The 25,416-nt window shown below is 49.6% G+C and overlaps 9 protein-coding genes across 9 annotated transcripts; 6 read left to right on the top strand and 3 right to left on the bottom strand.

The window, feature by feature from the left end:
• Positions 1-21: 21 nt before the first annotated feature.
• Positions 22-1,353, top strand: F5J12DRAFT_806362 (uncharacterized protein). Its single transcript, XM_051744609.1, has 4 exons — positions 22-281; positions 307-724; positions 750-956; positions 1,016-1,353. Exons 1-3 carry the CDS (start codon positions 270-272, stop codon positions 851-853), a joined length of 534 nt encoding a protein of 177 aa, XP_051603631.1. The 5' UTR covers positions 22-269; the 3' UTR covers positions 854-956; positions 1,016-1,353.
• A 112-nt stretch (positions 1,354-1,465) lies between these two features.
• Positions 1,466-2,964, top strand: F5J12DRAFT_806361 (uncharacterized protein). Its single transcript, XM_051744608.1, has 6 exons — positions 1,466-1,734; positions 1,785-1,956; positions 2,007-2,192; positions 2,243-2,370; positions 2,402-2,590; positions 2,650-2,964. The coding sequence occupies exons 1-6, from the start codon at positions 1,716-1,718 to the stop codon at positions 2,775-2,777; spliced, it is 822 nt and encodes a 273-aa protein (XP_051603630.1). The 5' UTR covers positions 1,466-1,715; the 3' UTR covers positions 2,778-2,964.
• A 520-nt stretch (positions 2,965-3,484) lies between these two features.
• On the bottom strand, positions 3,485-3,771 carry F5J12DRAFT_889106 (uncharacterized protein; the record flags this gene model as incomplete). Its single annotated transcript, XM_051747306.1, has 2 exons — positions 3,485-3,679; positions 3,730-3,771. The coding sequence occupies 2 exons, from the start codon at positions 3,769-3,771 to the stop codon at positions 3,485-3,487; spliced, it is 237 nt and encodes a 78-aa protein (XP_051603629.1).
• A 1,012-nt stretch (positions 3,772-4,783) lies between these two features.
• Positions 4,784-7,652, top strand: F5J12DRAFT_386244 (uncharacterized protein). Its single transcript, XM_051739159.1, has 7 exons — positions 4,784-4,968; positions 5,036-6,859; positions 6,916-6,952; positions 7,008-7,117; positions 7,175-7,244; positions 7,294-7,376; positions 7,425-7,652. The coding sequence occupies exons 2-7, from the start codon at positions 5,237-5,239 to the stop codon at positions 7,554-7,556; spliced, it is 2,055 nt and encodes a 684-aa protein (XP_051603628.1). The 5' UTR covers positions 4,784-4,968; positions 5,036-5,236; the 3' UTR covers positions 7,557-7,652.
• Positions 7,653-9,728, top strand: F5J12DRAFT_386400 (P-loop containing nucleoside triphosphate hydrolase protein). The gene is made up of 10 exons (XM_051739160.1): positions 7,653-7,751; positions 7,817-8,106; positions 8,157-8,350; positions 8,399-8,437; positions 8,489-8,586; positions 8,640-8,711; positions 8,767-8,827; positions 8,878-9,071; positions 9,126-9,451; positions 9,652-9,728. Exons 1-9 carry the CDS (start codon positions 7,749-7,751, stop codon positions 9,357-9,359), a joined length of 1,185 nt encoding a protein of 394 aa, XP_051603627.1. The 5' UTR covers positions 7,653-7,748; the 3' UTR covers positions 9,360-9,451; positions 9,652-9,728.
• An 844-nt stretch (positions 9,729-10,572) lies between these two features.
• Positions 10,573-11,409, bottom strand: F5J12DRAFT_903535 (mitochondrial import protein Pam17; the record flags this gene model as incomplete). Its single annotated transcript, XM_051748412.1, has 8 exons — positions 10,573-10,626; positions 10,673-10,707; positions 10,760-10,930; positions 10,981-11,029; positions 11,083-11,172; positions 11,225-11,263; positions 11,306-11,330; positions 11,351-11,409. The coding sequence occupies 8 exons, from the start codon at positions 11,407-11,409 to the stop codon at positions 10,573-10,575; spliced, it is 522 nt and encodes a 173-aa protein (XP_051603626.1).
• An 85-nt stretch (positions 11,410-11,494) lies between these two features.
• Positions 11,495-15,896, top strand: F5J12DRAFT_806337 (SNF2 family N-terminal domain-containing protein). The gene is made up of 16 exons (XM_051744607.1): positions 11,495-11,823; positions 11,849-11,861; positions 11,902-12,053; positions 12,105-12,423; positions 12,471-13,027; positions 13,077-13,098; positions 13,149-13,749; positions 13,802-13,944; positions 14,120-14,123; positions 14,172-14,312; positions 14,361-14,718; positions 14,796-14,900; positions 14,949-15,166; positions 15,218-15,306; positions 15,436-15,557; positions 15,610-15,896. The coding sequence occupies exons 1-16, from the start codon at positions 11,566-11,568 to the stop codon at positions 15,808-15,810; spliced, it is 3,303 nt and encodes a 1,100-aa protein (XP_051603625.1). The 5' UTR covers positions 11,495-11,565; the 3' UTR covers positions 15,811-15,896.
• Positions 15,897-16,566: 670 nt separating this feature from the next.
• On the top strand, positions 16,567-20,010 carry F5J12DRAFT_889102 (uncharacterized protein; the record flags this gene model as incomplete). Its single annotated transcript, XM_051747305.1, has 13 exons — positions 16,567-16,750; positions 16,802-16,888; positions 16,937-17,171; positions 17,221-17,359; positions 17,414-17,600; positions 17,647-17,716; positions 17,772-18,214; positions 18,279-18,524; positions 18,572-18,864; positions 18,923-19,023; positions 19,076-19,376; positions 19,426-19,551; positions 19,621-20,010. The coding sequence occupies 13 exons, from the start codon at positions 16,567-16,569 to the stop codon at positions 20,008-20,010; spliced, it is 2,802 nt and encodes a 933-aa protein (XP_051603624.1).
• A 232-nt stretch (positions 20,011-20,242) lies between these two features.
• F5J12DRAFT_919234 (uncharacterized protein) lies at positions 20,243-25,089 on the bottom strand (the record flags this gene model as incomplete). The annotated part of the gene is made up of 19 exons (XM_051749241.1): positions 20,243-20,719; positions 20,769-20,873; positions 20,924-21,043; positions 21,098-21,190; positions 21,241-21,347; positions 21,395-21,428; positions 21,449-21,485; positions 21,537-21,620; positions 21,667-21,731; positions 21,782-21,822; positions 21,845-21,860; positions 21,913-22,092; positions 22,141-22,436; positions 22,497-22,730; positions 22,786-23,476; positions 23,530-23,728; positions 23,783-23,953; positions 24,008-24,889; positions 24,965-25,089. 19 exons carry the CDS (start codon positions 25,087-25,089, stop codon positions 20,243-20,245), a joined length of 3,957 nt encoding a protein of 1,318 aa, XP_051603623.1.
• Positions 25,090-25,416: the final 327 nt, after the last annotated feature.

The raw sequence follows: 25,416 nt of genomic DNA, 5'->3' as shown, positions 1-25,416 counted from the left end.
CGTGCTGCCAATTTTTAGTTGCATCAAGCCAGCTGTAAATGATACTAGGACTTACTACTTATTGTCAAAGTTGTCACTGGGATCCAAAAAACCCTGGCCTGGTGAATGCCAGAGGTATTTCTCCTCCTAGCCACGACAAGATCGAGTATCGACTGCTGCTGTGCTGCTCTCGAAACCGGGCAGCGATTTGAAATCTTCTAGCCCCCCCCTCGAGTCACGTTCACTTTAATTACACTCGTTTCTCATAAATTACCCCAGCTTCCGACGACATGAATTCTGGAGTCGCAGAGTTGGCCTTAGAACAAGCCCTATCTCGAGGACCATGCTACCGTCCTTGTGACCAATCGCCGTTTCTCATCCGAAACCCGTTCCTGCGATTTGCACATCCGCAACTCCCCAACTCTTTTAGCACCCAACTCTGAACGATCTTCATGCTCTTCGACGAAACCATCACCGACTGTCAGATTCGCACCTCTGCCAAAGACCGAGTCAACCAGGAAGCGCTCCATCCCCCCTCTTGGGGTTTCGGGGCGCACACGCCATTCACGTATTTCTAAAGAAGGACGGAAACCGCTGTGGTCTATCGATCCATCTTCGGAGGAGATAGGGGAGGATCCCATCATCGTTCTTGGGAGGTTTGCCAAAAAGGCGGGTATTAGGTTGTTGCAAAGAGTCAGAAGGAAGTCTGCGTCCCAAGAGAAAGGTGGTCGCTATTCGGGTGACTGTGGTCGACATTAAACCGGATGAAGTTTTAAAGGACACAGAGCCTGCAGTATCGCCGCAAGAGACGGCAGGACCCAAAGCTGGACGACGACGGAGGATATCGATTGGAGAGAGTGTTATGGTTGACTGAGGGTGGTGTGCTTGCTTCTGCCGGAAATTTTCAAGTACGCACAAGTGCTGGAGGCCAACTGACATTCTCCGTGTTTCCTAGGCCGTCTTTATGGACTGTACTCGTGCGTTCTGCGACCTGTTTCCATCATGCCATCTCAATTAATGCTAATACCTTGTACAGTCGCCGGCCATTTTCACACCATCCTTAACATTTTCCTTCACCCTTTTTCCCGTGATGACTGTATCCCCCCCAGTTAAAGCCTACATTACTATTAGGCATTAAATCCAAGGGCTTTCTGATTAATCGATCATTTACTTTAGGTAGTTGTCCTTGCCAATAATTAGGTCTCCAACCTAACGTGTGTAGTAGTACTTGGTCTGGCGTCAATCTTTTTCCTTTGGGCTACATAATATACTTGACCAATTAATCCGCCTCCAGTCTTTGTTAACATTTTTCGTGTCTGACGGTATATGCTGTGCGTTAATGTGCTCTTCCCGAAAACTGTTGACGCTCCGGAATCGTGTATAATCGATTCCAATATTTTTGGCTTTGTTTATGGTTGATTGCTAAGCCGACCTTGCAATGCTTCCGGTAACCATATGAGGTAATAACCGGGTGGTCCATTGTGCGGGAAGCTTTTGTTCGTCGCGAAGGCTTTCCGGAGAGAACAATAAGATGCCGCTCATTTTGCATCTAAGTATAAAGGCTGGAATATGGCAAGCACCCCATGCACTTTATTTCTTGTCCTGTATCTCTTTTTCTTCTCCTTCTCTCCTAGTCTTCAAGTCCATTCAGTCCGGTGCTGGGTCACCTTATCATTCGTTTCCAGCCTTGCCTCCTTGCATTCCTTCAAATAACGCAATACTAAAGAGAGCACTCAATGGCACCTGTAAAGACTTGTGAGCAGGTTTACCTTGGTATGCCCTTCATGTGGTCTTATGCCCGACAGACATCTTCTTCGCCCTCAACGCTGCCCGTGTATTGAGCATCGTGTCACTTCTTCTCGTCTTCGCTAGCAGCATCTTTGTCATGGTCACTGATATCGAAGCTGTGAACTCCTATGAGTCCAAGCAGAGTAGCAACACTACCAACGTGGACCTCGTTAACTGCGATTACATTGAGTAAAGGAATTGCACGTTTCCGATTTCCCTTGTCTTACTCTTCATAACAGGAACAGCACTGTTCCCAATCAACTAGGCGGCGTCTTCTGGGCCATCGTCAACCGCCTCCTTATCATCTTCCAAGTTATAATCCTCATCATGTCTGAAGTTGGCTGGCCTATGCCGCTCTTTGATCGTTTCTTCCCCGTTCTCGGCTCCAATTTCGGTTTGGGTGCCCTTGGTATTTTCCAGGGATTGTAAGTACCCATCACACTTTTTTTGTGGCATTCTTTCTTATCGATGTTAGCATGGGCGCCGCGGTTCTCTCTCAGCATGTGGATGACTTCACCTTCGTCGCCGCGTTTTTCCTCTTTGTCGTAGCCTGCTTAAATATGCTCCTGGGTCTCATCTTTCGGGAGTCAGTAAAGGAGAAGCGTTCCATCACGTTGTGGCGCGACGGAAGCAGGGATAGTCCTTCCCTCGCATCTGCCACCTGCCGCGGACCTCAACCGCTCCACGACCTGCACGTCGGCGCAGTCTTATGCTTCGACCACTGTTTGCGATGAGAAACGCGATATGAGTGAGTTTGGTGCCGCCCGTGGCCGTGCTGGATATGGCTTCGGGCGTCAGGGTGAAAAAGCAGCAGGAATGAAAGGTCGGTCTAGTTCGTTTTGGGAGATCGCTACCGTTGTCTGACATACTTGCATCTTTTAGGTTTCCTGATCTCAAAGCCATTGGAGACCCTGCCCCGCTACGCTGCTCGTCCCACAAGCGCGCCATCGACGTCCTCGCGTTCTTCAACGCCTCAGCCACACTTCAACTCTAGCGATACTGCTATATGAGATTATGACCATTTGGACCACTCGCAGACACTGTAGATGTGTACTACATACTGATCCGGTCGAACTTCTAGCCAGCCCTTCGTTCATTTACTTATGTTAGAAGGCACTTTTTATTTGTATGTGTAGCTTTAGTCTCGCTGTCAACTGTGTTTTATTGACGAAACTGCAAAATTGCGTTCGCACTTTCACCACGTACTCATTAGCGGCCTCGACATTTTGGTAAGAAAGCTTTTCTTATGCTCGTGAGCAGGCGGGATGAGAAATAGTGCCCGCCTCGGATTCCATGAGCACTTTAACCAAGCCCGTGTGGTCATCGGGTTTGTATAATCAACTCTAGACGAAATTCCTGGAGATCTTTGCATCTATCAGGAGCCAAAGTGAGATCATAAAGCTGTTCAACTTTGACAAGAATTGGAAGTCGCTAAGGAGAAGCCCGGCAACAAGGTGGCCAGTGTGGTCGTCAACGGCAGAGATAGCAACAGTACGGGAACCCATGACAGGGAATATGTGCTTGGTATGTTTGAGGCGTTGTTGCGACTCCTTATAGTGGAAGGATTCGTTGTCGCTTTCCAACCAAATGCTACACGGAGGAAATTTGGTCGCGGTGCCTCTGCGAATACACCATAGCGGAGCAGGGACGACTATTTTCCTTGCGCATCCTGTGTTGCGACTGAGTTCAAGGTAGACATCGTAGTACCAAACGGAATCTATTTTGGTGGGCTCCCGGAATCCAGTCCTGAATAACGCTCTCGCAAAGCCGTCAGCACCGTTGAAGCACCCCAGCAACCTTTGGCTATCTCCTCTCCGTCCAGGTGAAGTACAGGTATCCAGTAGACATATCTCCCCTTCCACATTTCCTGTCCTCTATCGTGGATGTTGATCACCTGTAACTCGAAGTCATGCTACAAAGGTCAATCGTGATTTGCATATAGCAGGTCCTAGTAGTTCTCACTAGAGCCTTGACTTTGGCGAGTTCAGCTTTGGCGATCTTCATCTCGGTCAGTGACTAGGCTGGGTGCGCAAAGAGCTCAGACTGACATCGCAGAGAGAGCAGTTGGGACCAGAGAAAAGGACAAGGCGGGGAATTCTCGGAAAGCGCGCTGCCATGTCAGACCAGCCGGTGTCTAACAACCGGGTTGTAAGGGAATGAGGTGGCTGACGTTGGGCAGTTGTATGAACCGCCAAAACAAGGACCCACAAATCACCGTAACGTAGGGGTCGTCCACTTTCACAGAGTCGAGCTGCCTTAGCCAGTAGATGTATAGCAAGTCTCGCTAGCAAGCGCTCAATGATCCGTTGGAATGTCAATTCGAGAACCAGCTTGGAGGAAGAGAAGTGGGTGTCCCCTCTGGTCGCGTTCGTCGCGTCCGAGTTCTGACCTTCTGATCGATTTCGCAGCGCGTCCGTGTCCGTTTTACTCTCAAGGACGGTGTCTCTTTGCAGATTCGTGCAACTTCCTTCACGATATTAAGGTGAGGGCCCCCGTCGTCGACCTCACAGTGGCCCACACGACCTCGCAATGCAATCTCCTTCCAAGCAACTCCAGCGACCCCCCTGCCATTGTTGTGAATGCCGCCGGCAGCTCCCCCTCTGAAGGCCTTTCTAGACCTGTCCCTCATTCCTCGCGTTATTCGAGCCTTTTGTCGGTTCTGGAGGATGTCATTGGCCCCGATCCAACTGGTCCCATCCAGCACGGCGTGGACGCGATGCTTTCCGACCCGTCGTCCCACTTGGTGACAGCGAGCAGTAACAGTACTGTGATTACGGAATCTGACTCGACTCTTGTCGGCCACTGTGGCTCGGAGGGTAGTATTTCGAGCATAGCTTCGGATCCAGCTCTCCCTCTCGATGGCACTGAACTGACAGTCCCTTCCGGGTGCGGTTCACCCTACGTAAATCCATCACTTACCTACAAAACATTGGACGAGTCTAGCTCTTTGTCTGCGGCGGTCAACAGCGAAGAGGTTGTGGAGTACCTCGCCTACGAGGTGGATGCTGCCCAGCCCTGCGAGGATAATGGTGTATCCCACGTAGTTGAGGCGGAAGAAGTAGCTACGATGGAGTACGATGCGGGGGAGTTCGAACAGGAGCCAACAACGATGCCATTTGGAAGACAGAGTGTTACTTCTGTGGCGTCACCGTTCAGCGGTGTATCTCTATTGGCCTCCCCTCAAGATACCTGTGGCAAAATGTTCGCAAGTAGCCCGCTGGATACCCAGATGCAAGTTCGTACCCCTGACTTGTTGTCACCTGTCCAGTTGTCCGCCAAGCTGCGCCCCTTCTCGCTATCTTCGGTCCGTTATCTTCCTCAAAGGGGGGATTCAATAGACTCCGGTTACGCGGAGGGCGATAGTTGGATCGACCCGGAGCCACTGTCACAGTCACCTCCGCCAAAAGCACTGCCGTATCTGGTTTCCAGCTCAGGGTACTCCCATAGTTTGTCATCTGCCCTGCCTCAGATGCAAAAATGCGAACTCGCGTATTGTATGTCCAGTGGCCATCCATCACCTTCCACGGGGTCTATTGAAGCGAGTGTACCCGAAGACACGGAAGATAGCGACGATGGTACTTCCTCCATAATAGACATCTACGAGAGTTCTTCATCCGATGTCGAGGATTGCTCGTCGCCAACTATGAAGATTTCTAACCCTGCTGTCCTACGCGAGGCATGCGAAGGTGAAATGAGCGCACCACCTAATACAGGTTCGTCTACGGCTACAGTTACTCCCCCATCGGGCACTTTTGGGTGTTCAATATCCGGGGAGCCCTTTGTGCAGCCTACGAATAACGAGAGTGTATCATTTCGCCCTGCTCTGTCCGCCCAGCCGTCCTTTGATTTCAGCGTCACGTCTTCTCGAGTCTCGTTATTGAGGCAAGACTCTCTGCTCTCTTCCCATTCAGGCTCTTCCACTCCGAACACTTCTTTGTTTTCTCAAGATGGTGACTCCTCACGCGTCGAAGAATGTCTATTTTTGCCCAACCCTGCAAATGCAGACCATGTTATGCAGTCGGAAATGTTTTGGAGTGTGACAGATGACGACACGTTACATCAACAGGTCCTTGCACCTTCACAGAGTATAGCCAGCATCGAGCAGAGGTCTCACTCACCTCAGTTGGGTGGGACTGGTGACTACGAGAAGTTGGACACCGCTATTGGTACAGACGCGAATTTTCCGCCGTGTTACTCTGCACCGACAAGGCAGGGATATTTGAAGGCTGTTCAAGACCTTGAAACAGATGGCCACAACGTCCCTCAGGAAACAGTCGCCTCATTCGATCTGGTCCCAGCTGAAGGAGTGTTGCAGTTTCCCATGCCTCCAGCGCCGACTGCTGAAAGTGTTACTCCATCGGCTTTTCTCGAGGACGATGTCACCTTCCAGCAAGTCCCTCAGGACGGCGTAGGTGATATGCGATCTCCGCCTACCATTGCGAAAAATCACAGTATGCAACTGATCCATACACCCTCGGGCCTCGCAGTCGACGCTTGTCCGAGTGAGCAAAAGCCTGCCATTTCTGGGATCTCCTCTACTAGCGAAGATTTAGACAGAAGTCGCACCGACGCGAGCCCAGCAGATGCAGATAGATTGTTCGCGCATTCTCCGGTTTTTGAAAGACCTTCACTGCCCGCTGCGGACGGGTTGGGCCAAGCTTCAACAAAGGGGTGTTCCAAGCTATCTTCTCCGCACTCACCAGACCACCAACATATGGGCGATGACTTCCACGACACTCATTCAAACACTTCCTACACGACTTCCACTCCGCGCGGCGCGGGTATCCTAGCAAGCCAAGAAAGTCAGCATATAGCATTGCGGTCACCTTGTTCATCGCCTTGTTCATCGTCCCCGCCTGCTGCTGCCTTACCACCTGTATCTCAGTCGGTTCTGTCACGTTCAGGAAGTGTGTTTCGTCCGCTCCTCACGGGCCGCAAGTCCCTGCTTGAGGCATCTCTCTTCGGCGACCGTATTTCTCAGAACGCCTTTTCTGCGAGGGATAGGTCGATATCAGTTTCAGCGCTATCGCATTCAAGGGCGAAAGAGGCTAGGAGTACATCTGTCTCTCAGAATTCCCTTCGGTACCGACAGGTAACTTCTCATGATGGAACTATCAGTGTGCATTGGCTCATCACAACTACATGTAGTTCTCTACACACCCGCCGACACCAATTAGCGATGATGGTACGTCGCATTCAGGATTCTTGGAGATGGGCGACATTGAAAACGACATTCACAGGATGTTCAAAGCGCTCTCTTGTGAATATGGCCGCAGTCGAAGAGTCATTGTCTTCGCATCCTAGATCACATTCTGCACCCCCATGCAGGGGTCTTAGGCCACTCAGGCTGGTAAGCACAATCTCGCCAACGTGCTCCAAACCCATATAGACTGCTTATGCATAACAGTCCTCCAACCATACTACGAGGAAATTTTCTTCGGCAACTTCATCTTCTAGCATTGCATCTGCTCAATCTCGTAAGTTTGCTTACTGTCAGTTTTTTACCGGTCGATAACGGAGAATCAGCAAAACTCAACCTTATCAATGGATCTACAATACGATCACCCAGTGTATTATCATCTACAATTTCGCTTGGCCATAATCCTTTGGTATGTCATTCTCACCTTAATGGTAGTAATCGCTCACGCGATCTGAAGCTTTCGTCACCATGTCATTCATTACTTGAGCATAACCGCAATACCCTCGCATCATCTGACGGACTACTCCCGCACTTCGCCTGTTTCCCCTCACTTTCAATCGTCGCAAAACAACAACCGGTCGCAGTGTAGTCCACCCTCCACTTCTGGCCCAACCCAACCTAGTTCATGGCGTTTATCTAACTATAGGGCGAACTCTCGTAGTTACACCGCAGCTGACCGTTGGCCTTCCTAGGCGTAATTCGACACTCAGTTTTTCGTACGTTCCAGGTGAAGAGGTGGAAATTGACGGTTCCCTGAGCCCCGGTCCCGATCAATCAATTCATGGTGACCATATCCCCCGCCCTGCCTCCGCTTCGGAAGGTCTTATACATGCCATCGCTACTCCGAAGCCTACGCTCCTTTTTGCGATTGCGAGCGATGATGTGGAACAAGTACGGAAGGTGCTTGACAGTGGCGAGGCGGGACCAAATGATCCCGTTGGACCACAGTCAGCCCTTGCCTTCACGCTTACGAACGACAAATTAGCACGCAGGAATGATATTGTGAAAGTCCTCCTTGCATATGGGGCAGATCCGTCGGCGCTTCGAAATCCAGCGCTAAATCCAACGGCTCGAGCGGAGGAGGGTAATGTTGGACCCCCTCCCGAAACTACTCTGGAAGGAATGGACCCCGCTACGAGGTAGGTTACAGATGGCGATTTTCTTTTGATGATTACCTACCCCAACCCAGGTACTTTATTGCTCGAGCAGATAATGCACATACGCGGCAAACATCGCGGTTAATATATAGATCCTTTTTCCGTCCTCTGACGCGTGTGCGTTACGACGTCGTAGGTCAAGACTGGGCACTAGAGCAGCTTTTCCGGGTCCTCAGTATGCATTCTCAGCGCCTCGCTGTAGCGCCTATAGTGGTCTTGCTGTGCGGTAAGGACGGTCCAGACATGTCCAAACATCTGGCTGATACCCATACAGGTCCTAGCGGTCATGGGAAGAGCCTATTGGCCCGAAAATGTGAGTCGTTATCTGTGAGAGACAACAAAATCTCAAAATGGGACCCCTCAGTCGGCTCGCTACTGGAAGTCCCTACGCATACTGTAAATATGACTACCCTTCGATCGACGCACGATATATGGCAATCGCATTCAATGAGCCCCTATGAGGTAAGTTTGAGTCGCCTGCATCCTGCGGTTCGACTCTACATGAACTTCCTTAGGAACCTTCGTCGTATACCTTGGCAGAGTTTTTCATAGCCAATGAAGGCAAGAGATGCGTGGTTGTGCTTGACGTACGCAATATCAATTATTCCGGTGCTTTATCAATGAAATCTCATTTTCCTCCAGGAAATCGAAAAGACAGAGGATCAGAAAGCATTATGGTCTCTGCTCATGCCTTGGGAACTCGGTCAGTCCCCTGGGTCGTGATCTCACTTCCTTGTTGACCATTCGCTTCAGGACGTTGCTCCTTGGCAGCTGGCACGCGCCATATAGACGTCCACAACGTCATCTGGCTGGGAACATCGAATATCGGTCACGAGTTGGTATTTGAACATCACCAGAACCACCCAGAACAAGATAAGCCGTTGACACGTGAGGAGTACCTCCAACTGATGGACATCCTGCGCCCTCGAGTTTCGGAGTGTCTTGGAGTACGTTTATGACTGACTTGTCCCTTACTGATGAGGTACTAAGCATGCTCGTAGGCGTCGCTTCTGTCCCGAGTTACCACTGTCCTTCCATTCGTACCATTCACCTTGGAAGAGAAGAAAGCTATCGCCGCCGAATCGGTCTATGCCTTGGGTGGCGATAGTGCCAGAGAATTATCCCCACAGGAGGTGGAGGCGTTGGTGATGAAGGCCTTGCCTCACTATGTGCCAGGCGAAGGGGCTCGATCGTTACATAGAGCAATATCTAATCAACTTGTGGATGCTATGTAGGCTTTGGTCCTCCCTGTAATCCAGTCACGCTGGTGCGCGCTTTATTAGCAAGGAAGCTGTGTTTCAGGTACCATCTGACTAGTTGTCAACTTGTACGTTCTGTTCACATCAAAGATTGAGCGCAGTATGGGTACCAGCCAACACTGTGTGCTGGCAGTGCTGAGCGCTGATCAGTACTCAGTGTTGCTAGGGGACGTCTGGTTCATCATGACGAGTTTCAGCGCTACTACGTTTGCATTTCTTTCAACCAGCACGTTGAATGTCGCTCACCGTCCAACCTCTTACTGCGCAGGCGGTGACATCTTCTAGACCAGAGGACATACCACCAATACTTGTGAAGTTGACTTCACACTCGGTGCTATCTACAACGTTGTCATCATTTTCAGACGCTGCGTTGACAGCGTTGTTACTGTCCCTCCTCGCATTGACAGTGTTAGGTGCGTTCGTCCATTAGACAATACTACGATTTCCAATTTCCACAATCATCGCAAGGCCTGGCTTTGCGCAAAGCACTAAGTCTGCGGAGAGTTGGGGAGGATGAAGTACACGAGGCCCAGTACGACCCTGAGGCTCAGACGCCCACTCGAAACCTGATACTCGTTCCCGCACCTCCTGGTGTCGGCTGGACACCACAGATACGATCCATCAGCTGTAGCACACCAGCCAAGGGCATGGACAAAAGGCACCTCGCGCGACCAGTAAAGCGCGCGCGCTCACCGCCTCCAGCCTTCGTTTCAAGAAGCCCTGATCTATCCGCGGAATTCACACCGAAGTCTGCGCCACCTAGTGGACCCGCATTCCCTGAGAAAGATCTCCCCCAGTCTAATGAGTTCCACTCGCCCTTGTCGTCGCCCTTGACTCCCCGTGCACTTGCTGTGACCGGCCTGGAAAGCAGGGGATTAACTAGGCATGCCCAGGCAAGATGCTCGTAGAAGTACACTTCACAAATACCACCTTTATATGGTCACTGGCACAGTTAGACTTAAAACCACTATCATAACTTCCGTCATTGCCCCACTTTGGCGGTCATCACTTTTCTAATTCGGATTGCGAACTTATATTGGATCACTCAACTTGTCATCCCATGACTTGGCATCTACCCGACACCGTAGAAGCTGTGGCTGGGTAGTCGCGCCAATCAAGGTGAGAATTCCATATTGCTTGAATGAGGTGTAAAGAGGAATCGGAAAAATGGCAGAGTAAGTAGTAAGATCTATTGCTCGTCGAATTGCGCTCTCCGCCTGAACTTTGCTTGGTCTCGCAACCACTGGTAATGTTAGAACAATGTGGAACTGTCTAGCACGGCAACCTACCTGTCGGTATTGGTGCAACGACCCGATCTTTTCTCCTGTACATAAATATTCAGACAAACGTGTCAGCACTACACAACCACGACTTACCATAGTAGTCTGGCACGGGATTTGTGGCACTTTGTGCAGTGGGATCCACGCGGTTTTTTACTATTCGTTTGTGAAATTCGCGGTCCTTCTCTTCGATGAGACCCATGGTGCGGCGGTGCGTTAACCTCCAACAGGCTGAGCCCACCACGGGACCGATAAGATACCCCAAACCTTGAGAGATACTCAGTGTGTACACTTGCAACTCGACAGTTCGATTTTACCCATGCATGCGATTGTGCAACCGCCGTAGAAGAACAAGGGGTCTATACCCTGTCACATGTCCAGTCAGGAGAAAGGCTCAGGGTGCGTGTGGCAAGGCCTACCATGATGACCTTGGTCGCGTCAGTCTCTATCGACCCGAAGTACGCGGCACCCCCAGCCAGACCGAGTAATGTAAAGGGAATAGTGACCGCCTGCTCAAAACTATTGTCAAGCTAGTCGCAGTTCGAAACGTTTGCACTCTACCGTTTCCCATCTGCGCTTCTGGCGTCGTATCTCTAGGTACTTTGGGCCAGGTCAGGTTTTGTTTTGCAGAGAGAGGCTGACTGTCAGGTAGACATAGGTCGTATTCCTGTACCTCTCTGCTTGGACGTTCTTGCGGTAATTTGCAACCCCCGGCCGCACGACCTCAACATTAATGTGGCGGTCATCGTAGGGCTCTGCGTAGCTTGGAACTGCCTGCAACTGTGCCAGGTCGGACGTTGCAGAAGTTACAGTAGGGAATAATTTCTCACGGTATTATTTAATGGTCTCATAATTCGTGTGCGTCCCAACGGCATGTGCTAGTACTGCTTGTGAGCGATACTATGCAACTCGCAAACTGTCCGCTATGTTATTCAGACCACACCAAAACAGAACAGGTTGAAGACGACTCCGACTTACCTCCGCTGGAAGACTTATTTGCTGCGGGTACAATCACCGTTGCGGTCCATGGCAAGGGCGTGTCTTGCGACGCCTCGGGTAATAGTTCATGGCGCATGCTTCCAGAACCGTCGAAACGACCTCAGGATCCCCTCTTATTGGGTCTTGGATTTTTGGCCCATAACTTATTTTTACGCTGCCACGTGTAAACTGAATTGCAGTGGCCAGGTTCTGTTCATCCGTGCTCTACCTCATCCCTCATGATTTGCCTAACGTCCAAGGGCGACTACGCTGTCGGGGTGCAGCTGTTATTAAGGAAGGAAGACGCTACCTTCACAGCGTCTTATCCCTTATCAATTGCAACCCACGTTTATGGATTGCTGAGGAACCTATCTTGTCCTCCGAGTACGACCACTTCTTACCCCGGAAATCAGTATGCACAACCTGTAATTCCTTACCCTTTTATGTTGCTCATCATGTTCAGGACAACCGAACTATGGCGGAGATTTATAGCGACCTCAGTTCTCCAGTGGTTCCACCCAAATGCGTTCCACTAGCCAGAGAAATTGCTGATGGCAAACCAGTGCGGGGACTTCGAAGCCATTTATATGACTATCAACGATGCTCCGTTGCGGTCATGATTGAGAAGGAGTTGAGTCACCTGCCTGTTCCAGATCCGTTATACCTTGCTGTCACCAGCATGCATGGAGAGCAGTACTACTTCCGACCCTCAGATGGGACCATCTTATGCGAGCTTCCGATGGTCGCCCCAGGACGCGGCGGAATACTCTGTGAAGAATTAGGTGAGTATGTGATGTTTCGAGAGAGTTCTTTAACAGCAGCCCATTAGGCACCGGCAAAACTATCATGATTCTTGCTCTCATCCTCTCGACCATCGGCCAGCTTCCCCAACCAGAGGAGTCCATGTTTGATTTCCGACCAGTATTAACACCTCTCGCTTATCGGCATTTCGCCTTACCCGACTGTGTGACCGCTCGAACTCGAGCAGGTCTGGAACCATCGGACGTCTATAACATACCTTCTTTGGTTGACATTCTTCTTCATTACATACGTTCGCGCAGTCAAGCCTCTAGTTGGTGTGAGTACGAGGACACTCTTGAGGGCACTAGTTTGTGGCCGTTATTACACGGCAACACGCCCTTTTATCATCATTATGATGACAATCTTACTGCCGAGATTTTTGGATCGTCACGTTCTCGCAGTCAAGTGGAGCTGGGTCCTCGCGTCATGTACCTAAGCGCAGCAACCTTAGTCGTTGTGCCTCTGACTCTGCTCGGTCAATGGGATAGAGAAATCCAAAAGCACTGTCATTCCAACGCTAGGGTCCTCATCGTTCGTCAATCGGATGTCCTCCCTGCTGCAAGGATACTTGCAACAAGCTATGATGTAAGTTGCATCAATCCCCGCTTGTCTTAAACCTGATGATGGTCTTTAGCTCATTGTCATGAGCGACGTTCGTACGTGTAACGACTGTTAACAGGAGCTTCCGGTTCAATGCTTTCAGTAGGTTTTTGCAGGGAGTCGAGAAACAAGAAGGTTGCACGACTCCACGCTCTTCCACGATGCACATGCCCCTGTTTCGAAGGGTCTCGCATCCCGAACTGCCGATGTCCAGGGGATACCCGGGTCACACCTCTTTTGCAAGTAAGGTGGAAGAGACTCGTGGTCGATGAAGGCCACATTGCTGGGAACGTATCCGCTACTATCAATTATTTTGTCAAGGAACTCAGTATCGAGCGGAAATGGATCGTTACCGGCACTCCTACTTCCAACATGTTAGGCCTCAGTTTGGGTTGCACAAAAGAAGGGTGGGAAACAGATCCCAGTGGTTCTCCCAGCTCAAGGAATAACAGTGACTGCAATACACCAGAAGACACTACCCCTTCAAGTGCGGATACTAGCGTTCGGATCTGGAGTCGCTATGATACCGCCAACTTACGCAAGTTGAACACGATGATCGCAGATTTTCTTGCTATACCTCAATTCCGTACTGATCACAAATCTTTTGGAGTTCATGTTTCATCACGTCTATACAATCGACGAGGCCCGCAACCTTTTGCTACGGATATACTGAGTCAAGTAATGCACATGGTGATGATTCGCCATAGGTAAGGACATAGGTCTTACGCTCAACCCATAGACTGATGACAGGGGGGAAAGAGTCCAGGATTTAGAAAAAGACGTTGTGTTGCCACCGATGAAGCACGAGTTTGTGTATATGGACCTGAGTGAATACGCGCTGAAGTCGTTTAATGCTATGCAGGCTGCTGTAGCGATTAATGCCATTGACTCCGAGCGGCAAGGTCCGGTATGTTCTCAAGTTGAATACCACTGCTCAACAAATGAGAAACATTCTCCACAGGATTACATCTTTCATCCCAGTGTAAGAAACCTCCCGGGAAAGTCTCATAGTACCCTGAAACACCCACGTTGCAGAAAACGAGAGAGCTGCAGATCGCCATGGATAACTTATCACAGTTAGGTCAACCACTGTCCATTATCATGTTCTATCTAACCAAAGAACGATCAGGGGAATGTTTTGGTCGGCTTCGAACATTTTATACAACGTCGACCAAATATGTCAAGAGGCACAATCGTTCAGGACCCGTGCTCTCCAGCGTCGAATTCCAAAGGAGGAGTATGAATTATTGGAGGGCGCCCTGACTCATGCGTAAGTCCCCATACATCTTCTTGCGCAGCCGTTTACGGGTCGTGTTAGAGCTGCAGCTGCAAGTGACACCTTGTGGCGCGCTATACAGAAGCATGAGGATGTACCCTTCAAGGTAACAGGCCTCGACACCGGCATCTATGAAGCCTGGACACGGGGTGATTTGAAGGCGAAATCTCGCGAGGTTGATCTCATGCATTCTAACCGTTTGATCGAGCTTCGTGATCTTGTCCATGTACGGCCTCTTATCTCCCCCCAAAACTTAATCTGTGAAGGTATCAAACTCAATGCAGAAGGGGCGAGACCTTTAGAGCAGGAACCTTCTCAAGCACGAGAATCAACACACGCCGGCACAATCAAATCGGTGACAGAAGTATTTAATGAAGAAATGGAAACTTTGAAGAGAAAGGTGAAGCTTGCGCGTTCATCACAGCTTCCTGAGGCACGCCGAAGGTTCGGCAGAAAGCGAACACCTTCCTATCACAGTCACCTTCGTACCTTCCAAATCTCCAGCTCTTGCAAAATTCACCCTTGTCCGGGGTGCGCGTTGGCCCGTCTTTGTCGACGAAGCTCAATTACATTTTGACTGAGGTACGTTCCTCCTATCTTAAGAAGTTGCGTAACTCACATCATCTCAAGGCATTACGGTACTCTGCGGACGAAAAATTCCTTATTTTTTCGAAGTCACCCCTTACTCTTGCCCACGTTGCAGAAGGGCTGGCTTTATTTGGTGTCAAATATCTTCGTTATACTTGCGACATGCAACCTGCGCTACGAGAGCAAGCTGTCATGACCTTCGAATCCTCAGATACCTACAGGCTTTTCCTTATTGAACTAAAGCTTGGAGCACGCGGCTTGTATGTGTTCGCGCAACTAACATTGTGCCTGGAAATTAACTACAGGTCCAGAAATTTAGTCTCTGCTTCGCGTGTGATCTTCTGTGAGCCTGTATGGCACCCAGATGTCGAGTCCCAAGCTATCAAGGTTGGAAATTCGAGTTCATGGTCTAGTACTTACTAAGTAGAGAACGTTCCAGCGTGTTCACCGGATTGGACAATTGAATCGCATCATAGGTTTGTCACAACTTAATGACAACACCTTACAAAATTATTCTAACATTGTACAGTCAAAACTCTTGTCATCCGAGGCACGGCAGAGGAGGCCATGCTTGCTCGTAGACAACACCTCAGTTGTCGAGAACAAGTTCCGAAAATGACAGACGAGAGTGGCATGCGCCAGTTTATGGAAGTGCGTGAATTGACCTCTCGGATGTGTGCACCAGTCTTACCTGACTGATGAGAATCCTCAATTTTTGAACATTGTTTCATCTGAACCGGATCGACTCTCCATGCCTCTGATTGACGCAAGAGCTCCTAGTTTCAATCGCAGTAGCGAGAATCATTCGGCAGCAGATGTCGATGTCGAGTCTGGCTGCGTTTACGAGGAGAAGCATGACCGGAATTCGAAACAGAAGCGGGTAAAGTTTGCGAAGGATGTCTAATAATTGTAATAAGTCGGACTTTGAGTAATAAGGCGCTTAGCCATCTACATTAACGAATACCTTACTGCTAGCTAGTGATAATGCGCTCATGTGGTGTGGATGTGCTGTCAACCTCAACCTGCCACGGTTCAACATTCAAGACAACCAAGCACTTTCCCTCTTTGCACTAATGCTGGCTGCTGTGACAGAGAACAGGACCAGAGTTGACAGCCCCAGCATCCTAAATCACTCAGGGACCACAGTTCCAGTATTGAGTTTGCTGAGATGCACCATCAGGTGCTTGGACATCCAACAATTTACACTTTATCTCATTGTCATGTCACAAATAAAGAGGTATACAATATCTGAAGGCCTCCTGGAAGTAATATATTCTGGTCCTGGCATGCTTGGTTTCATGGACAAGGGTGATAGGGTACTCTTTGCAGCAGGGAATGAGGTGCACGTGTTAGACTGCAACATGGATATTTCACTCCAACACTTGGATCTTGTGTGGATGGGACAAGGATGGTGACAAGAACTCAGGGGGGCTATAGAAAGATGGGAAAGAGAGACTAAATTGCTATGAGAAGAAAATCAGCAATTGAAGGAGGAAAATGAAAGGTTGCAGGAGGATGCACCTGTGGGTTTTATTTAATTTTAAATATGCACTACCTCTGTGGACGCGGTGCACGTGATCTGCGTTCGGTTGCTGATCACGTCTGAGTCGTTCAAGTGTTGCTACTCGTAATACTTGTCGGGGACTCAGACGCTCCATACATGGCGTATGGCCCAGTGGGTGGTCTCGTGTTTCCGGGCGGGGACACTTGGACGGAAGACGCCAATATCGGAGATGTAGACCTGTTCTTGCACCCATCCCTGCCAGGATCATCGACATCACACCAAGTCAAGGAAGAGCTACCGAGCGGTCCACACATCAGTATATATGTACAAGTATTTGAAGGTCAAAAGATAAAGACTTCATGTACTTAAATGCTCATGGGTGGTTTTACAGAGATGCTTAGCACTGTTCTTCAACTCGAAGCTCATTTATTTGATGAGGCAGAAATCCTCTTCTTCGAAAGGTTCGCCAACCTATCTTGTGAGTGAAATTCTCCATTGCGCAATGGGTTCGCTTACATCTTCCTAGATAATGCACGCTTTCTAATGGTTAGACTACTGCTCAGAAAGCCAGATACGTGGCACCGTCTAGATAGCCTGAAGTACCAGCATGAATTGGGCGGACACGAAGCCATAATCGCTGCTGTGGACGAGATCTGTCAGAATCAACTTCGCTCCCCGGATACAATGCAAGACATGAGCGCAACACGCGAAATTATCGACCTAACGGTGGAGTGCGAGCATGGCGAAACTGCGGAGTCGACGTTAGATCACAACGAGACACTGCTCTTCACAGACTTCTGTTTTGGACAGTATGGATGTCAGTAAATCCGTCGTTCTGGCCGAAGATGAGAACCAGATGGATTTGGAGGCTCTTCTGAATTGTCTTAAAGCCGACGAGCTCAAAACTATTGCAAGGCAGCTGCTGCTGAAGCCAAAGGGAAAGGGAAAGGTATGAGAACTTCTAAACATCTTCAAGACGATCTTGGTTCGACGTGACATCCAGAAGCAAGAGCTCATTGCTAGTGTGCTTCGCGCTGCTTCTTCACAGCCGACGCTTACATTTGTGCCAACACCTAACGGGAGTCATGGCATAAAGTCAACTGCGTTGGCGCAGACTCCGCTTCCCTTCGAAAAACCAAAAACAAGATCTCAACTGGAACGACTGCGAACTATGGTCTTTCGCATCCTTGGTGAGCTCCATGGTTACTTCCATAAGATTTATTGATGGTCTTCCAGTGAAATGTGTGAGAGTCCACAATGCTTTCTACGGTCTCGTTCGACGAGCCAATCTAATCTTTTTCCGCCTGTAAATATCGGTCATTAATCCCCCTCGACGTATTGACGCATTTTTAACTGCGCAGCACGCAATATAATCCAGATCTTCTAGTTACGGCTCTGTTACCCCGTTTCAAAAAGCGGTCATACTCTAGTTATGAATACGCCCGCTCGAAAGACATCTGGAAGACGCGTGAAGCATTGCTTGAATACGAAGAGATTCTTATCCTTGAAGGTCGGATTGATGCAATCTTCGGAGGACAAGTGTTTCCTGAGGCCCAGGCGCATCCGGCCTCGCGTTCGCAGACCCCAAAGGCATCTGAAGGCATCATCAGTAGTGTAAAGAAGAGAGATTACGCAGCTTCGGTGGGCGAGGGTCCGGCTCCTGAAAGGAAGCTTGAAAGTGCTCGACTACAGAGGGCACGTCTAGTGAAAGAAATATTTGAAAAAGTTTATCCGCGTTGGCAAGACGCCTTACGTGCCAACATTGAAGAAGAAAGGAGTTATGGCTTACAGCGCTTCGAAAGTGGTATGGATGTCCTACCCTCGGTATTAGTTGACTTCACTGATGTGAGCTTTGATCCCACGTCAAGGACATGTCTTCACGCGGATGGTTTGCAAAGGTTCGTCTGCCCTTGGTATTCTTGGGGAATATCAGCGAGAACTTGAGGTGTTGGAGGCCCTATTGGCGCAAAGACGATGGCACAGAGGACGGCGTGGAGGTTGGCATGAAAGGAGAGCATTGATACTGTCCACCCACTTCCCAAAGAGTCGGGACACCGCAGAGCGCGCTCTGACTGCTGTGATTGATGCGTTGGAAGATCCCGATACTCATTTAGGTGAGCTGTTCAACTGAAAAATCAAATCGTTCATTAAACGCTTCAAGTTTACCGACCGAAGCTCCAACGTCGTTTGCGGAGGCTGGAAGTTTTTTTGAAGCTTCCCCCGGGGGATCGGTTCACCTCTAACGTAAGACTTGAAAGTGCAAAGGAAGTTATATTCGAAGCCACCAGAATTCGGAACCAGTCCGCCGACGCAAGACTTGACAAGACCCGCCAGAACCGCAATACCCCACCTCGGCTAAATCATACCCTCGCACAATACTTTGAAAGGATTGCAACGCCAGCAGCTAATGGGTCAAGTGAAACTGCAACGGTGTTGTCTGCACCTGAGTCTTCTGTAGGGTGGAGGCCCCCCGCCTGTAATAGTGTAGCACTGATACTCAGCATTGATCCAGAAAGAACGAAATGGAAAGTCGAGGTGGGAAGGTCGCAACGGCGAAGAGCTCACTGTCGAGGCACTTGTCCTTCAATGGTACGAAGAACAAGGGTATAAAGGGTTCGTAATTTAGTTTTTTTGTTATGAATAGACTCAAATGTTCTCAACTCAGTGTACATTGCGAGACGCGAATTATCGCGATGATTTTTGGCATCTTGTTCTGGGACATAATCTTTGCGCCTATTCCAGGGGCTTTCGAAACTCCATATCAGGCTGCACCCCTGGACATTGCAGAAGACTCATTTTTTTACTCTCGACAGGAGCTCATGGAGAAACGTCTATCCGAAATTCAAGACGGGGAAGCTGCTAACATCATTCGACGGGTTGATGCTATACATAGAACGAGTGAGACATGGTGTGTGGGTGTTCAGTGGGACCTGGCCAGTGGTGAAGACCTGATAGATATAGCGACGGTTCGTGTACTGTTTTGGGGCAACGTCTTGGTGGCTGACCGTCGAACAGTGTATCGGAGGGGAAGCTTTGTCATTGATGTGTCGCGTTCTCTGCGAAGATTACGCTGCGCGACAGTCTGGAGGACCAGACTTGTTCCTCTGGAATGCCGAGCAGCGTATATGTAAGTTTGTGGAGGTGAAAGGACCCGGCGATACTTTACGAGAGAATCAGAAGGCAAGTGCAATCTTTCCACTGCTCGAATAGCACTCAATGTGGATTCTTAAGGTTTGGATCGATGCATTGCTCAGGGCTTCGGTACCCGTAGAGATTTGCCGTGTAGTGGAGAAGGACTGTGATGCCGTGAAGAACCCCAGCACCAGGGCAAGAGGGCGCCGCAACCTAAAGCGGAAGAGAGCTGTCGATTGCGAGAGCTCTCAAGACGAGGGGGAAGTCGACACCCCACTAACAGTCCCCCGATTTTTTTGCAATTTCGGTCGATCTTGCATAGCAGAATCCGATTCTACCTCGGCTGTTGTTGAGCCTCACGACACGAAACACCAGCAACCTAGCGTGCCGGAATGCAAGCTCACTTCATCAACCAATCGTAGGGAAGCTACACCTCCCACAAAACGATTGAAGGTCCACGACATTTGATTCCAAGTTTATTGTAGCGTGACGAACCTCCGTCTTATAATCGTGATCGTAAATTATAGGGTTGTATGACAAGCCCACCCTAGAAACTGGTATGCATGATTGTGAACGGACTCTATCACAAATGACGAAGGGGATAAATAGTGGGAGGGGGTGATACAATTGGTAAACCGTACAGGTCGTGAATGCAAGAAACAAGAGCCATGCAAAAGTGTATCCAAGTAAGGTCCCAACGTTATGAATCTCTATTGGGAGTAGGGGGTTTCTTTCGCCGTAGGGACGAGAAGATGCGTATCGATGCTTTCTTCTTCAGTGGTTGTGCCTTCGCAAGGGGTAAATGGCGGTTGCTCTGCCAGCGCTCTGACAGGTCGGTCTGTATTCGACGCATGGCAACACCCCCTTCCTCTGTTGCAAAGTCGAAGCCACGGTGTACCGAGCGCACACCGGTGGACATGTCAGTGTGACTCGCCCGACGAACATCTTGTGGTCTTGAGTGGTCCGCAGATGCGTGGTCTACGCTACGATCTGTGGGCGTGCCGCCAACGATCGACGCGACTGATAACGGCCGTGACATTCGTGAAGACGACCTCAGTCTCAACGAGGTCCTTGAGTGTTGGTCGTGTGGTCCCAGGCGACAAGCCTTCGCAATGTCGAGTTCAGGATGCTTTTTCCTGATATAACGCAAGATCTCCAAATCCCCTGGAGCGTAGCCCTAGCTGCCAAGCGCGGTATAGGTATCGAGGTAGCAGGGAGATAGCGACGGTCAGGAGAAGACATAGCCAAAAGTATGCAGACCTGAAGAGGAAGTGGTTGTTTCCGTAAACGCCCGTCACGAACCAGCCTGGACTAATCGAGTTATATACCACCTACACACATGATCAGAACTATCAGACGCGGGATTTTGGATTTTGCTTACAGTGAATAACCACAATAGCACTATGCCTATGAAGACTGCAACGAAAACCCATGCTGTCCATACGTTGGTGTTGAGGCCGCTATAGAGGCAGGCTACAGTAACACTGGCGAACACCATGGTCTGTGGTAGGAGAGTGAGTGAGTGATACAAAATGGTGTGGTGAGCATGCCATACTGTTGAGTACTCGTACAAGGCAATATCATAGCCATCACTCCGAGCCGTTGTCGTGAAGTACGCGTAGGTAATCAAAAAATACAGCGGAACGGACTGGTCAGACGGTTAGAGTCACATAAATGCAATTCTACTCAATGACATACCTGTACGACTCCATCCAACATATACCCACAGAAAGATTTCAGTGTGAACCACGTTCGCTCGCGGCCGTACCGGTAGAGCTCCGGAAATGCCATAAGGATGTCAGCATCTAATAGAGAGTTAGTCTCGAGAGCCAGGAAAGCCATGCTTGCTTACCAACAATGCGGTCAAACAAACCGATACCCAACACCTGGAGCTACCGTCCAGAACGAATTCCAGAAAAGGAGGATAGGTATAGTTGAAAGCGCTGACGACATTTAGGCGATACAACACATAAGAAGTGAACTTGAATCCTCACTATGCTGAGCTCCATCCACAATATATCTGGAACCACCAGAGAACCCCAATGCACACTATATTCTTGTAGAAAAAGTTGAGGATCCTGGACGAAAGGTGAGCTGGTCACAGGACACCTAGGTAACACTCACATTGAACCATTGCGGGCGTAAGACCAGTGTCCATGGACAAGGAGGAGCCGCTTCAGGAACCGGAACTAAAACAAAGGGTAAATGGTCGCCCTTTTGACAACATCAGCCGTCATACCTGAGCAATGGCATAATCTGAAGAGTTGACAGCTTGAAGACCTTCCTCACCCCGAATACCGACAGCCAACATCAGCGGCCTAGAACAACATTTACGTTAACACTAACAAAGATAAGAAAACTCGGGATTACCTGTATCATGCTAACGTCGTTGGCACCATCACCAATCGCCAGAGTCATTGCATGCAATCCATCCTTTACGAGTTTGACAACAAGAGCTTTCTGGAGTGGCGATACACGACAACATATGACCCCTTCGCACTGTGTTCCGAGACTCAGTAGGAGTTTTTTGTGGTGGTCGTCCGAGAGGGCCTACGCCGAAAGTTTAGCATTAAACAGCCAAGTCTTTGAGTAACTTACATTTCCTAGTGCAGCGCCATCAATAACAAGAACGTAGCCCCCTGGTCGTCGACCATTGTCTTCGCCTACAAGCGACGTCACCCCTGTACTAAGACGACGCATAGCGTAAGGCGTCTCGGATTCTTGATACTGCGATGTTTCCAGACGCACGGAGTCGCCTTTAAGCACATCGCTGTCGGGGAAGAAGTCTTCCAGAGCCTGAACCAACTGTTCAAAGACCGATCGTCCCTGATCGCCACCGCGTATGACTATGATGTTCGAATCATCAGCGATGAGATTTGTACTATGACCGATAGCTTCGCAACAAACGCAACATCAGCTGAAGTCCAGACAAATCCGATAAACAAGGTAAATACCTATAGCAGTTTCTAGCTTGTCTCCGGTAGCCACCCATATCTTTATGCCAGCCAGCTTCAGGTCAGCAATTGTTTCCGGAACGCCATCTTGAAGGCGGTCCTCGATTGCCGTCGCACCAAGTAAACGAAGTTCCCGCTCAATCTCATTGCAAGCGGCCTCAACGTTGCCTTCACGATCTTCTAGTGAAGTGGCCGCACGCTGATATCGTTCGTTCCAAGCCTCGTACTCATCATCTATATCATGCATCAGTACACATCTATTCAGCGTGGAGAATGATGCTCCATATACCTGGTATAACTTTGTAAGCCAATGTCAGAGTGCGCAGTCCTGCACCTGCAAAACCATCCAGGTGTTGTTCAGTTGCTCGTTTAAGCTCATCCCCGCCCGCCTTTAGTCTCTCAAAAATGACGCTGTCGGCTCCCTTCGTCAACAAGAACAGCCGAGAATCCACTTCATCCAATTTGCGCACGATAACACTCATGCGTTTACGAACGCTAGTGAATTCCAGGATGTTAAGTAGCTCGTAGCGTTCAACCTCAGTCGAAAAGGGAGTTTGGAGCTTCAATACCTCCTTGTCTCGCCCGCGGAAGACGAAGCCCATATCAGCCGCTGCTTGGACGAGAGCAGCTTCGTCGGGAGATTGAGCCTTGTACTCGATAGCTCCAGTGTGAGGATCCACAACTGCCAGGACAGTGTGGCATAACGCAAGAACAGAGAAAAAGCCATTAAGTGAACGTGCGTGCGCAGCGTTGTCGGAGCCAGGCTCTGCATCGACAGCACTTGCAAGGTCTTGCGAGAGTTGATTGTCCTTAAAGTGCTGGCGAACACCGCTAGACAACTTGACATCTGCCGGTGAAACAGGACTCTCCCTATCATTACCATCACCTCCCGTGTGTTGCGCTTCAACATCTGACTCCATCTCGTGGTCACCGTAGTAAACGACTCCCCCTATGGAACACTCCCTGAAAACCATCGAATTCTGTGACCATAGTGAGCATGTTAGCAAATATACCAGAGAGAAGGAATGCCTGCCTCTGTAAGCGTCCCAGTTTTGTCGGAGAAGATGTACTCAATCTGCCCAAGGTCATCGGAGAGATTGTAGCTCCTAGCCAGGGTAGGTTGCCCCGTCTTCTTATAGAACATTTCATAGTCGAAGTATATGAACAACGCTTGACACGTCTTTACACCCTCTATAGATATGTACAGCGATATTGGCACGATGTTCTGGAAACTGTGAATAACGGGAGTCAGCACCGTATCAAAGCACCGTAAAGACGACACCGACGTGATCAATGCAAACGCCCACGTAAAGAAGCCATTAATCCCGGGGTTGTCTCCAGACGTATTATCACCGTAAAGCCAAGGAGCGCCCTCGGGATATAGTCGCGACTCGATCTTGTAGTCAGCAATACCGCATACTGCGGCCATAGCGGCAAGGATAGCAAGGTTTATGAAGCTGAAATCATTTCAGAGGCGACATCACAAGTGGGGAACAGCAAAGAAACCCTACACTTGTGGATTGGTTTGGCGTTCCACTCTGCTTCGTTTACTGGGAGTGCCGCCCGAGTTTCGGACTATCTTGGAATCTTCTCCTGCAAATAGAACGACACCGATTGCCCAATCGGTATTTCGAAGAACAGTGCCACGAAGAAGAACCATTTGTATGTCAATGGGATATCTGTCACCGTTGCGGGATACCGTTGCATTTAGCCTGTACATATTGGTATCTGGACGCTCGCAATCGATGGAAAAGGCGTTGAATTTGTCGGCGCAGTCGGCAGCTGTGCGTAAATCAGTAAGCCCTGGGGAAGCATTCCGAGACTTGAGGTTTGTTTCCCCGTCGAGATTCTTTGTCTCAACATAAGCCACATTATCCTCCTCTGACGTAGCGCATATCAAGACGTCCGCAGGTATAGGTTCGTTGTTCATGATTTTGATAAAGTCACCCACACGAACATCTTCCCACAACGTCTTCTTCCAGTGCGCACGGGCAACCTTGTGGCCGCCACTGAAGAGGTGGTGTTTCCCGTCCGGTAGTGAGATCCCCTCATCTAACTCAGCGTCCGTATCGTGCTCTACATCGGCAGATATGGTCGTTTCAACATCCTCGTTACGGCCCCGGTGACGTTTTGGGAGAACCCTTGGAGCAATGCCCCTGACGAACGTGCGGCTCTTGCTTCCAATGAAGTTGGGATTAGTCCACCCACCGCCGTTCAAGACGCGCACGCGGGAATGATTAACTTGGCGGTCTGACTGGTGACGCTTGATATCCTCATAGCCATCCTTGACGGCCGTGATGCCCAAGACAATGAGAAGAGGAAGAATGACGAGACCAGGCGAGATAGTTGCAAATTCAGGGAAAAACTGAAGGATAGCAATGAAAGCGAAGAAGCTAGAATGCAGGACATAAGTCTGAATATCAGGATGAGAGATAAGCGCACGCACATATTTGCGATGCGCCTGAAACTGTTCTAGCAGATTGCGAGGGAGGAAAGTGATAACAGTGTACTTTGAAGTTATGACCTGGTTCGTGCAGTAAACGTACTCCTTCTTCGGCCGACCTTTGGCAGTCCGAGTAGAAGTTGGGGACATCTTGGTTGAAATACACCGTGCGAGGGGTACCACGACCACGGTTGCGGGCCGAAGAGGGACTCGAGCTTGAAATTCTGGAGTTTCTCCCAGCGAGTGGCCCACGATGGGGGTAGGGTAAGCATGGATCATAACCTGACAGGCAGGGGATGGCAGCCAGCTAAAACATTGGAGCTAGGTGGGGGCTGAGCACTGACTTGACAACTCCAGTGCCGATGGCTATATAAGCAGTGATGATGCTATTATGCATCATGGCTGATGGGTCCCATGCCGAAATTTACCACGCCTTCCTCCAGCCTCCGTCGGATTCGCACCCGTCCGCTCATTTCG

The sequence above is a fragment of the Pisolithus orientalis genome, assembly GCF_024613125.1.
Source record: "Pisolithus orientalis strain OTSU chromosome Unknown F5J12scaffold_4, whole genome shotgun sequence".
NCBI lineage: Eukaryota > Fungi > Basidiomycota > Agaricomycetes > Boletales > Pisolithaceae > Pisolithus > Pisolithus orientalis.
This window is presented reverse-complemented; position numbering and strand designations above follow the sequence as displayed.